The 16,538-nt window shown below is 35.0% G+C and overlaps 2 protein-coding genes across 2 annotated transcripts; one reads left to right on the top strand and one right to left on the bottom strand.

Moving 5' to 3' along the window:
* Window positions 1-79: 79 nt before the first annotated feature.
* LOC100165068 (zinc transporter 7-A) lies at window positions 80-4,805 on the top strand. The gene is made up of 2 exons (XM_003244463.4): window positions 80-588; window positions 2,528-4,805. The coding sequence occupies exon 2, from the start codon at window positions 2,767-2,769 to the stop codon at window positions 4,315-4,317; it is 1,551 nt and encodes a 516-aa protein (XP_003244511.1). The 5' UTR covers window positions 80-588; window positions 2,528-2,766; the 3' UTR covers window positions 4,318-4,805.
* Window positions 4,806-9,181: 4,376 nt separating this feature from the next.
* LOC100573660 (trichohyalin) lies at window positions 9,182-16,453 on the bottom strand. The gene is made up of 5 exons (XM_003244461.4): window positions 15,827-16,453; window positions 14,753-15,546; window positions 10,337-12,073; window positions 10,106-10,213; window positions 9,182-9,875 (listed from the first exon to the last, which is right to left on the bottom strand). Exons 2-5 carry the CDS (start codon window positions 15,533-15,535, stop codon window positions 9,660-9,662), a joined length of 2,844 nt encoding a protein of 947 aa, XP_003244509.1. The 5' UTR covers window positions 15,536-15,546; window positions 15,827-16,453; the 3' UTR covers window positions 9,182-9,659.
* Between the last annotated feature and the right edge of the window lie 85 nt (window positions 16,454-16,538).

Here is a 16,538-nt window from a genome sequence, read left to right as displayed (position 1 = left end):
ACCACTTGCACATAGTTATGCGCTTGCCCATCAATAATCTAAGACCGTGCGCTTGCCGCTGATAAGTGATAACGGGAGCGGTGATTAGCGGATAATCACACCGCTTATCGGCTATCGCTAATGCTCGACTACCGCTTGCGCCGAGTCCACGTATACACACGGCGCGCATGGGGGTACGAATCACGACGCTCTAGAGTATAAGTTCACTACAACGTAACTACGTAAGATAAGTAAGCCGCTGTCACTTGAAGTAGTGACGTTCAATTTCTCGTGTTGTGTGCTTATTGGATCGGGTGCGGGAGTACTAACTCGCCGGCCGGCCGTCATCGTTTACACGCCCTCGTTAGCGGCGACCGTCTTCACTCCATCTTCTTCTCTTCTCTCCACGCGGCGGACATTTACGTTTTCCGTTTTGCATCCCTGACCATCCTGCCAAAGTCTGAGCACCAGCAGCAGTGATGAATACCTTGAAGGTCTTCGCCGGAACCACAATGAACACACCTATCGCCACTACAGCGACCACCGTCAAATAGTCGCACTGTGTATTATACATTTGTACACGACCACGTTAACTTTTCTTGCGTACAGGTTTGTGTTTCTATCGTCAATTTGCTTAAATATCACTGAATATTATGAATAATTACAGTATAAGTGTACATATCCATTTATATAGGTTATATAATTTGTACAGTGCCGTAACTATTATAGGACCACTTTTATGGGAGGGGTGATATGAATATTTGTCAATGATAGGTAGCAAGAAAAACATATATTTTTACTATAACTTAAATAATTAAGCATTTATGACAAAACGTCAAGTTTCCATAGTTTTTCGATATTAGGGAAAAAAAGTCCCCTAAAAGTCTACTACAGTATTTTGATGAAAATTATTTTGGAGGTACATTTAGGAAAGTAAGAAAAATAAAAAGTGGAAAATCGATGGAACTGCAGCGTACACCCGCTTACAGGAGACGATAGGATGATGTTGAATACTCAAACGCAAACCGATTGAAATGTTGATTGTATTTTGCCGTTTATTAATACTTGCACAAAGATGTTGCAACAATTTAAAAGATTGAGTGAATTAGACTACCTACCTAGACCAACGAAGGTTACTGCAGGCTGTTAGAAAATATACGATTGCTTGGATATTTTCTAAGTCTCGAAAAACGCTGTTAATTGAAGTAATTTAAGTCCAAAAATGTTGATTCTCTATAGGTCTGGTACGGAGGTGCTCGTTCTGATGTGGAATCTCGTCTGCAGTTGGGCTTTTTCAGGTCCCTACTATATAGTGAAAACCCTCTACTCTACTTGTCCCTATGTGCCACCATTCCCACCATCCGTATAGTTTCTTACCCGAATTAGCTAATCTTAGTGTCTGTATGAGTATGTGTCCATGAGTCTGCAGAAATGTTTGTGGCTGGCCAATTTCATGTTCTATGTGGGGGTTTTGCTAACTGCGTAGTTTGTCATAGCTATATTTGCTAAGATTTTATTAGATCCACAGACTTCTCACTGTAAACTTTTTATTACCATTTCATAATTCTGTGCGTTGGCCCTTCTGCCCCATGTGGCCTATGCTATTGTTGCGAACATTAAATAATAGTTATTGCTTTTCCTGGGTCTCGTCACAACGCTAAGATCATCCCAATATTTTGTGTGAAGTAATATACTAATATATAGTATATTATAGTTATATGTAGGAGCAAAGTAGGGTCTGTACGCAGCAGTAGATTGTATGCCAATATTTTAATGAAGGCTAATCAGATATTCCTAATTTCTTAAAACGAATAGGTCAAAACATATGAATGAGTTCTTTTATATTCGAGTAAATACATTTTTCAATTTTTTTTTAATCAAACAATCAAAATATTTTTAAAATTATTATATATATATACTAACCTATATAGGTATATATTTTGTATTATTACTTATATTATGTAAGTAATTGATTATAATTGATATTATATTTTATATGTTTTTTTTTTAAATACTTTTTTTGGGGACTTTTTTCTGTTTACCAATCTTTTGCTAGTTTATCAATAATTGCATTGATATACAACAAAATATATCCATTTATAGACATAGCGGCTAATCCATTAAGTATCAGGGATCGAAACGTTTTTAAGAAACGTTACTAAACAAAAAAAAATGAAAAAATAAACAACAACTAAAACTCCACCAAAAATTGAAAAAATATTAAAATGAAATTAAAATAAATTATACCTACAACAATAAAAAAAAATCATAATAATTATGTTATTGAAAAATTAGTAAACCTGATAAGTAATAACTAATTGTTAAGTAATAGTCTATGCGTAAGAGTAACTTTTTGATTTTTGGATGTATTTTATATAATTTCATATTAAACTTCTGGATTAAAGGTTATTTATCGAGTATATTTTACTTTACAACTAGTGTTTCAATTTAACTACACTATTAAAATTTAAACTCATTTTAATTTTTAATCATATTTTAATATTGTATAATATTTTAAAATAATCATACTCTTATTCTTTTTTTTTAGATTGTTTGTAAAGAAATTTGAAAACTCAACTTAATTTATCGTTGACAACTACTATTGGAACAATAATACTCCGTCGTCAGAATTATACACTATACATCTCTGTTTCTTCTATTGTTACAATCTCATTAATATTATTGTGCACTGTCAATATTCACTTATAATCATCCATCATCAACAGTTACATCTCAACCACCAACATTGTGACTACACCAAAATCTAGGGATTATAACTAGAGAACAATGATTCCTCTATCATCATCAGCGTCACAGAGGAAATCAAGCGTGGCAGCAAAAATGACAAGCGGCAGCTCCGCCGGCATGCCTTCACCAACCAGCCTCTTAACAAAGCTCAAGGGAGCTGTGCGCTCAGTTGTATCAGACTCGAATGCCCGCAACTTGATGGGCTTCTTGGTTCTAAACTTTGTGTTTGCTTTCGTGGAACTTGCATACGGAATGTGGACAAACAGCTTAGGCTTGATATCTGACTCGTTTCACATGTTCTTTGATTGCACTGGCCTAATAGCTGGTCTGGCTGCCCAAGTTGTCAGTCGGTGGCCAGCTGACGATTCGTTTGCCTATGGTTATAAGCGCGCTGAAGTCCTAGCCGGATTCGTCAACGCATTGTTCTTGTTGTTCATAGCTTTTTTCATACTGACGGAAGCCGTGGAACGGGCCATCGAACCACCTGAGGTGCACCACGACCGCCTGTTCGTTGTCAGCGTTCTGGGGCTACTCGTCAACCTGGTCGGTATATACGTGTTTCAACATGGTGGTAGCCACGGGCACAGCCACGGTGGCTCAGGTGGCGGTCATGGGCATAGCCACGGTGGTGGTCACGGGCATAGCCACGGTGGTGGTCACGGGCACAGTCAGGAAGGCGGTCACGGACACAGCCACGATGGCGGTAACCACGCGCACGAAGACGATCCTTACAACCAGCACAACCAAGTGTCCATATCAATGGGCGGCGGTGGCAGTCACCAGCAGAACAACGCATCGGTACCATCAGCCGGGACTGGCCAGAGTAGCCACAATCAGAATCATCTAATGAAAGGCGTTCTACTGCATATCTTGGCTGACACGCTGGGCAGCGTGGGCGTGGTCATCTCAGCGCTGTTGATGCGAGCTTTTGGGTGGATGCGTGCGGACCCCGTGTGCTCGATATTCATAGCCGTGCTCGTGGCAGCCTCCGTGTGGGGCCTGCTTCGTGACTCGGCCCGCGTCCTCATGATGCGCACGCCCGTTGAGCTGGACGACGAGCGGCGCGTGTTGGACGCGTGCTATTCCCGACTTCACCGGTACCATCCGGCCGTCATGGGAATCCAAGAGCCGCGGTTCTGGACGTTGTGCGCGGACGCCTACGCGGGCAGCATCAAGATCGAAGTACGGTCCGGACTTGCCGGGATCGTGGGTGCCGGCCCCGGCAACATCGATTATGCCGCGTCCTTGTCGCAGATGCAATTCGCGGGCCAATCGAGCCTTCAGCCCGCAGACGCCGCCCGACTGTTGCACGACCGCGACCAATTCGCCAACGGTCTGGTGCGATACGCGCAACAGGTATTCGGCGCTGTCGGTGTCCGAAACTTGTACGTGCAGATTGACTACGCTGGTGACGATACAGTCCACAATCATCCACATCACCACGTCAACGACGTGCAGCGGCAAAACAACTATACGGCAGTCGGCAGCCTGCTTGATCAGCCGCAACAGCAATTCCAAACGCACTATCAACAGCAACAGCAGCAGCAACAACAACAGCAACAGTACACCAATCCGCTGTTAATGATGTAATATAATAACCGGTAGCGCCTCGCCATCGCCACCGTCCGCGCGAGTCCGAAGTCCATGGCCACCACCAACCTCCAAGAACTGTTTTAAAAAAACCATTCACATTTTAATTATACTACTACTATTTTTATTATATTTATGATACCCATTCTGTATCATTCGTGTGAACGTGTTACATAAAATATTATATCGAAAATAAAAAAGTTATTTTATTTGTACATTATACATAAGAATTTGTATTTGTTTATTGATTATTATTGCATTGTTTCATATTTTTTTGCTACACTCGGATAATGAAGTGAACAATTAGAAAAACTGACGATTTTCCAATGAAACAAGAAAACAGTTTAACAATGCAAACACTATTGTTTTAAATAATAATTACTACTTTGTATTAATATATTTAAAAATGTATGGTAGTGTCATTATATTATATCCTCGTTTTTATTGGGATAAGTGATGTTAATGTCAATTAAAAATAATATCTGTTGTATTGAATAATATTTTTGCGAGCTAAGAAAAAACTCCTAAATATAGTAATAATACAATAATACATAATATCATTGATTTTAAATACAATTTATAATTATTGCTTGGAACTTACTGATCTTAAAAATACCTGCAAAGCAGATTAAAATTAGAAAAACTGCCATGTATCTAATCAAAATTAATTTAAATTAAATTGTGAAATACTGAAATATACAGTACAAATACGTCCAGGTTTTCTGTGGTTATACTCGTTGTGCCAATAAAGTATTTCGAGACAGCCAATTGTCAGGGAATCAAACTTAAAATATTTAAATATAATTTATCTTAACATACTTGTCTGCACAGACTAAGATAGAATCGATTTTAGTCCGTGCGTCTCTTACTAAACATTTTTAGTAGAAAAACGATATTGTTTTGATACATTATAAAATTATCAATTTAATTATTTGATTGACCGACGAAATCTATTTTAGAATCATTTTCCTGACTATTAATGATGAGTATATTCGTTGTTTACTGTTCCCTCACGACAATTTTAATTATTACTTATCGTTAATTGGTAATTTTGTGTGTTATTTATTTCAATTTGTTATGTTGAGATAGTTTTTGGTTTACCAACGAATATTCTTGTGATGACTATATTGTGTGTGGTATTCTACTACCTACTTATTTTAGTTACAAACAAATAGTGTGTTGAAATTGGTGGATGACCGACGATAGTGGAGGAGAGGTACGATTTTTTTGTACAAAATATGTTTTTTTCGGTTTAAGTAAAATCAAATATGGCAACCCTACAACATGTATACCAACTGACAAATTACAATAAACTGGTCTACCCGTAGCCCGTAGACACTCTTGTTAAGAATACTTTTCAAATGTATTCAGAGTACGTCTTTAAATTCTTGGTGTTATTTATATTTTAAATACGTATTCTAATCCTGTCTTCTAAAAGTATTCAAAATACTTTACAAGTAATTTTTTGTAGTTTATTTAAAGGTGTGTACGTTTATCACAAATATATACTTGAAATTATTAATAAATACTTTAATTGGTTCAATCATTTGAAGTGTAACAAACCTATTATATTTTCAAGTTAAACTTCAGCGGGGTGGATATGAATTTTAGGTTTTGTGTTATCTGATTATTTAATTAAATCTTAAATATTCTTAAAAGCATTATAAAATATTAGTTTAAGACCAATTTTTATAATTATAATATAGCCTATAGGAAACGAAAATATTGTTCATTGAAATACTCGACGGTTAATACAACAGTGCTGCCATTTGCCCAACAAATCTATATAATATAATGAAAAGCTGTTCGTTAGTCTCGCTAAAACTCATAAACAGCTTGACCGATTTAGCTGATTTTTTTTCGTGTTCGTAATTGTCAAGACAAGGTTTGTTTAAAAGAAATGCTTAGGAAAATCCACCATAAAAGTATGAAATCTAGATGGCAAAAACACAACAGTGGTGCCATACTGCCATCTATCCAATAAATCAAAATAAAAATCCACAAACTGTTGTAACAAATTTGTATACTCGACTTGACATCTGTTACTAAGGCACTACATATATTGGGTATGCCATGCCACCGTTTTGCGACTCATTTATCATTGATAAAATAAAGGGGGAGAAATTCATATTCACATAACATTATTAGTCGCAAAATGGCGGCGTAGCATACCCGTATTTATAATGCTCTACTGTAACTAAAAGATGACCACAAATGCCAACACTATAAACTAAGTTAAGTTGGTAAAAATGGAATTCCCAACGCTAATTTTTCGCGAGTAGTCCGCTAAAAGCTGGAGGTGGTGCGGTCGCCTAACCAATGAGAACACTATATAATTTCGGCTGGGATTTTAACATAATATTATAATTAATAGTAGATCGGTTACCTAGCTATTATAGTATAACAGTGTCATGTATGTTTATTTAATGAGTGTGTATATCTATGTAGGTATTATATAAAATCAAATGTATGCTTGTTTATCGGTTATGCATTCCAACACTATTCATCCGATCGCCATAAAACTTTCGTAGCGGGATTTAGGCACCATAAAGGTTCTTAAACTATTAAAAACAAAATCGGACGTAAAAAATGCTATACATAATACATATTATTGTGTATGATTAGATTTCATAATAAGCTTTGCAGTCTTGTATATAATATATTATTTTATATATTATTATATAAAAGTAAATTTACGTTCGATACTCCAATCGCGATGAAACTTTGGGATTTAGGGAAGTTGTTGAGTATACTACGAGGTATACTCTTGGAAACCCTTTAAATATTCCACAAAATAATTCTCCTTTTAAAATATTTAAAACACCGTAACTGGTAAGTACATGCAATCAATGATTATGAAAAATCGTTTTTATTTTATATAATATATGAAATATTTAATTTATCCAGCTCATGAAAAGTATCCTTATCATAAAATATAATTAATATATTTTTATGCACAATATTGAATATAGACAATAATTTTTTACATTTAATAAAATAACAACATAGAGTTTTTCTTACATAATAGGCATAATTATTTACGGAATGAATACATTTTTTTATAATTTGAATTTACATAGTTATTAATTTATTTTTATTGATTAATAGAACTATATTGCCTTTTTTTCTTATAATACACAATGTTTCAGTTACTTATCAACAAACCTAATATTGGTGCATCATGGATTGTAACTTTTATAAGGTAAGTTACTTATTCTTTAATTAATATATATTATGAATTTAACATTTAGTAAATTTTGAATGATTTAAAATAGTACCTATTATATTTTTAGTAATACCTTTGATTTTATTATGGACAGATATCAAGTGCTAGAGAGCCTTTATTATCTAGGCTCTCTAGCATGTGCTATCTGTATATTATTATAAGATCTATGGCAATACTATTATGAATATGCTAAAATTAAGAAATACAATTTATGTTCAATTATGATATTACTCATATAATGATAATTTATATTGTGTATAGATTAAAAGTATACATTTTTTTATTACAAAACATTATTAATCGACAATTATTAAAGAATAACAATAACATAAAAAAAGTACTCATATAATACATTAGGTTTTATGTATTTCAAATAATACTGAAGGGCAAATAAAGTATTAACAGTATAATACACTGCTGCGGTGCAGAATATTTATATTTATAATGTGATTCATCAATTTACCACTTTAATGATTTATTTATATTTAAATTTGTTATAGGTATTGTTTATTATTAAATACAGAAATATACTTTTATTGAAAACGTTTAATAAATATATAGGTAGGTATTTAATAATTTTCCTCGTATAATACTATTTTAATTAACAATATTATTAAATTAATGTGGCATTATGCTTAATTTACCAAAAGATAAAATTTATGTGATTTTCAAATATTTATTTTTATCTCATTTTATAACATTGAGTAACATTATTAAGCTTAACATCAACAATAATTTATTGTTTTAATAGTGCATTGTTTTTACAGTTATTATAAATACTATATCAAATAATATAATATGTTTAAGTTGTATTATTAATGAATGTGATACGTTCATTCAGTTTAGACAATATTATACAATAATATGATAAAATTGAATATCAACATATGGTATGAAAATAATATATCAATTTTAGTAAAATATAAACATAATATTATATTGTTTTCCATATAAAAATTAATATATTTCTGATAATATTAAAAATAATATATTATTAATATTGTAATGAGTAATGTGAAAAAGTAATACACATTACTGCGAGTATATCAGTTAATATATTAAATTTAATAATGTTACATTTATTTGTATCGTGAATGATGACATAAATCAGAAGTTTGTTTTTCTTTGATGTCATTATTAAATAATTACTACTAAAATGATTTTAGACATTAATAATGATTGGAGAAAATTAAACATTTCTTTATAATACACTATGACAACATACTAAATTTAAGTGCATTGCGCGTTTTTTAATAAAAATAGATGTTTTACCCATAGTAGTAATATATTAAACAATAATAGTATAATAAATAAATAATAATATATAAAAAAAGTAATTGTAATATTTTACATACCAAAGGTAATGGTATACATTAAAATAATACAAATAATAACTAATAAGTAAACAAGAATACATATTGTTACTGAAAATAAATAATACTAATAAGTAAATAGTTAAGTGAGTGAATGATACATGGATATAAAATGACCGCACAACGTTTGTAAGTAATTCATAGGCGATGATGATAAACATATTGTTACTACATGTACATAATAATGATATAGCAGTTAATGTAATAATATTAACAGGTACACACGCGAAAATAACCTGATGAGAGTGGCCGTAATACACAACAATTGATTTGGAAGTTGTGTCTTGTACCTAATACAATAAATTATATAATAATAAAAAAATAAGTAAAAAAAAAAAAAAAAAACAAACACATTTATAGATAATAGGCAATAACTACTACCACTAGTGAAAAACGGAGGATAAATACGTTGACTCACAAAGTGGTAGTGGCTAGCAAATTAAGAAAAAAAAAAATTTTATGTACATTATTGAAATAGCAGTTTATTAGACACAATATTATGTATGGTAAATAATATTATTGTATAATAATTTATTTAAATTAAATAATTACTATTTTATTATCATTTACAATTTTTTTTTAATAGTTATGATATATGCGACCTACGCATGAGCGTGGTTTATTGTCTTTTTTACAATTATTATTATTTAACACTGTCCCAGTCTGAAATTCAGTTGAGGGCGATAAAATCAAAAATAATTAATATTTAATCGCTTTCGCTTTTGTTGTAGCATATAATATAATCATTTCGCTGTCACTACCTCAACTTCACTTTTATCCCCGGAGTCCTTGTTTTCATTTTCACTGTTGTCTTGACTCTTTTGTCTATTCCTTTGTAGATTGCGGGCATTCAACTTATTTAGTGCTCCGTCTAACTGTTGCTGCAGGTTTTCCGCATAAGATGACCACCTTGAATTTTCGCATTCCACATGCCTATGCAACCGGGTCAGCATTCGTTCCTATACAAGTTTAAGAAATGTTATTATGAGTGCAAATGATGAGAAGAAGAACAAGAAGATCTTCTATTGATTATAAGAGATTCATTTAGAATCTAATGGTATTGTATTGAACTTTGATTAAGTACTATGTATTATGCAATCCTCACCATTACAGACATTGTAACATGTAATTTATAAAATCTAATATTTTTAATGTATCCCAAAGTATAGTGTATACTGTAAAAACATACCGTATCAGTAATGATCCGCTTGTAATATATTAGTTTGGATTCTAGAATATTGCTTTGAGTATCTGAATTTTCTATGTTATCGCCGTGACTGTTTGATGTTTGCGGGCTCTGATAAAACAGGAAAATTTAAGGTTATTTATTTGAAATATTACAAAATGTAATATATATTATATTTAAATATCATAGTACTGTGTAGTACACTCATACTCAGATATTATAATAGGTACTTACCGCTGCTTTAGCGATACGGCATTGCTCCTCCTCAGAAAGCAGAAACTTGAGCCTCTCGACTTCGGTTCGATGTTGCTCACGCAATTCCTCAATCACTGCTGCATCATGCTGAGTGAGACGACTTGCTATTTCCGCCGCAGCCTCGTACTCATCCCGTAACACCTTCATAGCGGTCTCGTGCTCAGCTCGTACATTTTTTATCGTGGTTTCGAGCTCTGCACGTAGATCTTCATTTTGCTTAAGCAAAACCTCATTTTTCTCTTGCAATTCTTGAACCGCTGTCTCGTATTTAGTATGTAGAAGTTTTTTTTCCTCATTTAGACCAAGGATTGCGATTTCATGTTCTTTGACCATATTCTCATTTTTTATACGCAAACTACGGACTTCATTTTGGTGCTCAGTACGCATATGATCTTTGAGCTCACGCATACTTTGCATAGTAGTTTCTTGTCGTTTGCGCAGTCCATCATTTTCATTGCGTAATTTTCGGACCAAAGTTTCGTGCTCAGTTTGTAAAGCTCCAACCCTTGCCTCGTGATCCGCTCGTAGACTTTGCATGGCGGATCGCTGAACAGTTTCATTTTCTGCACGCACACCTTCAATAACTGTTTCATGCTCAGTCCAGAGATTCTTCATTGAAGTCTCATGTTTTATGCGCAGGTTCTCGTTTTCCTCGCGTAGACCTCGAATTACAGCCTCGTGATCTTTGCGAAGATTCTCATTTTCTTCACGTAGCACCTGAATCTCTGCCTCCTGCTTCTTGCAAAGTTTATCGTTTTTCTCACAGAGATCCCGTAACACGTTGGCCTCGTTGTCTGAGCACTTTAGATTCTCGTTGTCCTTGCCAGAATCTTGAATTGCCGTCACATCATCAATGTGTGTCGCTTCCACAACAGTCTTATGAGTCACTTGCGAACTCTGAGACGCAGCCTGCTGCAAGTTCTCGAGTTCCTTGCGCAATGCATTCATCATAGTATCATGTTTGGCCTGCAATGCTGCCAGCTGGACGTCACGTTCCGCAGTCAACGCTTTCACCGCTGCATCGTGCTCCACTCGCAGTCGTTTTGTCATCGCTGTTTCGCGTTCTGCGGTACGCAAACGCTCAGCTACTGAATTATTTTTGGCTCGTAAATTTTCGTTTTCCACACGCAGACGTTTGGTTGTAGTTTCATGTTCTGCGCGCAAAACCTTAGACTCTTTGTCATGTTCGGCTCGCAAAATTTTCACCAAAGCGTCGTACTCTGCACGCAACCGTTTTTCTGCTCCGTCAATCTCAGCCTTGAAATCATTATCTCGGCGGCTCTGCGGTTGTTTATCTGTCGCAACCGCTGCCTTTGCTGATGCAGTTGTCGCAGCGGCAATGTCGTTGATAGAAGATGCAGGGATTGCAGATTGCAACTGTGATGGCTTATCACGCCGCCGTTGTGGCGGTTGCTGTTGTGGCAGCTGCTTGTCACGCCGTTGTTGGGGTTTCTCTTTTTGCGGTTGTTTTTCTGGTTGATGCTCCTTTTCTTGATTTTGTTGCTTCTCTTGCCGCTGTTGCTTCTCTTGTCGCTGAATTTCTTCTTGTTTTTCATGTCGCTGCTCTTTCTCATGTTGAAGCCGTCGACGTTCAAGTTTAGTTGAAACGGATATAACTATGTTATCCTCCCGCCGTTGATTCTGTTTTTTCTTATTTGAATCACTGCTACTATTGTTAACAACAGTGACAGAATTGGCACCACTGCTGCCGCTAGTCTATAATAAACAACAAAAATTATTTTTTACAGTAAATATTTTAACTTATTAAAGTATCAATATTTAATTTTATAATTTAAATATATTTTCATATTTCAGCTGTTACCATTGTGAGCAGCAAAATTACATTCGTTGTCACGATTCGTGCTACACTAATACTACTATTAGTAATACTTATTAAATATAATATGAATAGTTAATTAAATAGAATGAGGACAAAAAATAAAATTGACATGATAGATTTAAGAAGAACAGAATAGTTCAATGCTATTATATCATAATTAAAAGCAATGATGAATAATAGCTTAGTAATTGCACTTAAAGACAATTAAAAAAAAATTATTTTTAACCAATGTTTGTGGTTTTTCAAATTGTATATTAAGTAATCCTTGAAAAAACCATTTGAAAAAATCTAAGTTTTTAAATATGTATAGGAAATTTGACTTATAATAATTTGTATAACGTTTTCATAAGATTTTAAGTTGTAATACAATGCGATTTTATGTATATATGCAATTCAACAAATCAAACATTTTCTAAAAATTATAAATCTAATACCTAATTTAATTCATATTTTAAATAATCCAGGAGAATTATTTAGTAAAAAAACCTCCTGATCAATGAATATTGTATTTAAATTAAAAAGCCAATACATATTTTATATTAAAAATATACATTTTTTAATTTATAATTAGGGAATGACCTAGATAAATGTATCAAAATAAATCAATTTATTTGTACACTATATAGTACATACATAAAGTTTAAAAAAAAAGTTAATTTATATATTTCATCGCACTAGAGTTAAACCATTCCGATTCCTTCTATTCATAATTGATGAAAAGTTATTAAAAAAGAAAAATTCGAAGTTCATGATATTATTATTTTTATCAGAATTATTATTCTATTTTATTTAACATTTTTTTTTTATTGTAATGTATTTTGAGATGTATTGCTCATACCAATATATTTATTTTTGGGTGGACTAAAATAACAATGAACAATGATTTATAAAAAATGTGTCTCCAAAAACCCAATTTCTACAAACAATATAATAAAATATCCACCAGTTATATAAAATAATAATTAAATTAATTTGAACATTATTTCTTCAATACAAAAATAAATTATACTAATCAAATTTCTTTTCAGCAGAAATATGATTGAATGAGCTATTTAAATGTATTATTAACATTTAACACCCATATCACCAGTATAATAAATTGTATTCTCGTAAAAATAACGAGAAAAAAAGCGTTAAATTTGAATCAATTAATTAAATATTAATATAATGGTTGGTAAATAGGTATGTATAAACATTTGGTCGAAAATCAAATCATATTATATCAGCACTTTACGCAGCAAATTAGGGAATTCGTATTCAATATGCACTAAAATATTTTACGATCTTTTTGTAAAATACCAAATATCTAAAAATACAATGGCAAAAAAATTATACCAAGTGGCCATCAAATAGCAATTATTTTCTTGATTTATAAAAATAAATAATTCAAATCTAGGTATTTACATAAATAATTCTTCGAATAAAAAAAATTGTAGGTAGAATCAAAAATATTTGAAGGACTGAAGCTCATGAAAAAATTGTATCCTTTATATAAACATAAAAAAAACGTTGAGAATGTATCAATTAATTGAATATTAACCTAATTATGAAGAAGAATGTATAAAGCCGATATTAAAATCAAATTATCAACTGCTTATACAGAAACGGAGGAATTCGTATTTACGAAAATGTTTTACGACCTAAATAAATACCCAATGTCTACATTTTCAATAAAAGTTATATCCAGTGTACACCAAATATCAATAATTTCCTTGAATTATAAAAATAAAAATAATTCTTAATTCTATGATAGTTCAAATCTATTAAAATATATTATTTAAATAAAAAATTCGTAAGTATTATCAAAAATCGGGTCAAAAATTATTGTGTCTGGAACTCCTGATTAATGATTGATTAAAAAGAATCATAGCATAAAATATTGTAATACCCCTATCACCCGTATGATTTAATGACGCGCCGCAAGCAAAATGAAAAACGTCAAAACAGAAACAACAAAAATGTTAGTTAAATATGCAAATAAAACCCGAATTGATAGAAAAAAAAATTATCAAAAGGTATTATTTCCTAACAAAAATAAGGAACGTACAAAAATGTACAACGTAATATATATTAAAGTTGGGTTAAAAATAAAATCAAAATTTACTCATTACAAACAAATCCGTTGGTATTAATTTATACTCGAATTTATATCTGTCTACACGCTATTGTGTACAAAATAAGAACTTGTTTTAAACCAAACAGGACACGTCATATCATTAAAATAATGTCGTAGAACATTTCTGTACCCGTAGACAGTGTATATATTATTAGGTACCTACTTACAGTAATGACTCTAATCAGTCACGTACTGCCGTATTTTACGACATTGATTGTAGGTAGACGACTGACTAATCAGTGATTCGACTATGACACATGTCGTATAATATACACAATAAGAGTAACACAACATCGTAAAAACTGATCTCAACGAACTACTGAAACAGTACCTACCTAGATTGTACATACGGTCCCAAACGTAGATAATAATATAATATTGTATTGTTTATAATATGTACTTATGAAAATTAAATTAATGCCTATAGAATATACGTTACCATTGTGATCCATTCGCCTTGATCCTCGTCATCGTTGTACGTGGCTACAGAGTCGTCTACGACCAGGTTTTCCTCGTCGGCGTGCAGGCTGTGCGACGACCAGGACGACGAGCGTCGACGATGGTCGTCGTTTTCAGTGGCGGCTGCTGTCCCTGGCGCCACGTTGTAATCGCCACTGTTGGTCGAACTCTCACCGCCACTACGGGACTGCTCCTGTTGCTGCCGTTGGCGCCGAGCACGGCGGTTTCGCTCGTTGGAACGGTCTGCAACGGCCGTATGACCATTGCCAACGACCACCGCCGCAGTTTCTGACGCCTTGTTGGCACCGCGATGACCGGCGGACGTAGTCGTCGTATTGTCAGTGGCGCAAACGTCACCGTCGTCCTTTTTCTTCTTCTTATCGCCGCTCTTACTGTTCGCTGTATTGCCGGAACCGTTCCAACCGATCTGGCCGGTAGCAGCCGCAGCCGCAGTGGTGTTGGTGCTAGCGGACGCCTGCAGACGGATAGCGACATTTTTGTTGCTGTTGTTTTTCTTCTTTGGTTGAACCGCGGCCGACGTTGACTTTTTTTGCTTGGATGCTGGTGTGAAACCGTCGCCATCATTTCCGCGCTGGTGACGCGTTGACCTCCGCCGCCGTTCGGCGGACGACGCCGACGCTGCCCAACGCATCATGTAAAAAAATGCGCAGCTGAACGCCACTGTGACAAGCAGTGCCAGGGCCACTGCCCGCACGCCTGCTGCTTCAGTGGCAGCCGCCGCAGTCTCGACGAAATTGTCCATATTGTGCCTAACTGGTATGGTGCAAATAAAACAAAAAATAAATTTATTACTATAATGAATTCTAAATCTGTGCGTACAATATCATTATATATGGTGACGGGTTATCGCAGTAGTCACTAGTTCGCTACTGTCGTTACCACGGCCGACCCTCGAAATGCGAGTGGCAGTGGCCGTCAGGATCATGATGACGATTGTAATATTGATAGGTAGGTATTATGGTATTAGTTGGTCTTAAGCAGGTAACAATATAGAAATATCATATAATATAATACAATAATATCGTGTGCTCACCAGTGATGGCCGTAGCCCCGACGATGACAACCTTATGATTTATGCGCCGTCTGCTGCAGTGTCCGCCGTGATAATATTATTGTACAGGTAGGCAGGTGAATAACTGCTGCTGCTACTGCCGCCGCCCCAAAACTCGACGCGATCAATTTCTGACGGTGTCCCGCGGTAAAAGGTGGTGCTGTGATGTACCGGTCGACGTGCCGGCCGTGGAAATGTGAAACGACGACGATCAACAACGCGCCGCGACACTACCGCTCGGTCGAACCATACGACGATACAACATTGTCATCAGACCTGCCTATGGGCTGTAAGCGCGTACAGAACACGGCGACTTCCAGAGTGCGTATGGAATGTACGGCGTGCGTCGTACCGGTAGTGGCGGCCGGTCGCTGGATGTACGCCGCAGGATTCGAACCGTCGTCACCGTCGGTGCGTTGCCGCGATGGTGACGTGGACACTGCCGGTACTCGGTAGTGGTGGTCGCGGTCGACGAAATCGTGGTGGTGTCGGCGACGGCGCTGTTGTCGTTGTCGGCCTATCTGATAGCTCGTGAGATAGTGGCGAACGTCCGTACTACCCCCACGAGCGCGCCTGCGTGACCACGCGTCGCCGCACCGACCGAAACACGGTCACGGACGGACACGTCTGGTTAGCAGCTTTGTGTGGGTGAGGAACGCTGCGACAACTCCGATCGTCTACTACCTCCACTGCG

This window comes from Acyrthosiphon pisum, chromosome X, assembly GCF_005508785.2.
Source record: "Acyrthosiphon pisum isolate AL4f chromosome X, pea_aphid_22Mar2018_4r6ur, whole genome shotgun sequence".
NCBI lineage: Eukaryota > Metazoa > Arthropoda > Insecta > Hemiptera > Aphididae > Acyrthosiphon > Acyrthosiphon pisum.
Note: the sequence above shows the minus strand (reverse complement) of the source record. Positions and strands in the feature narration are given on the sequence as shown.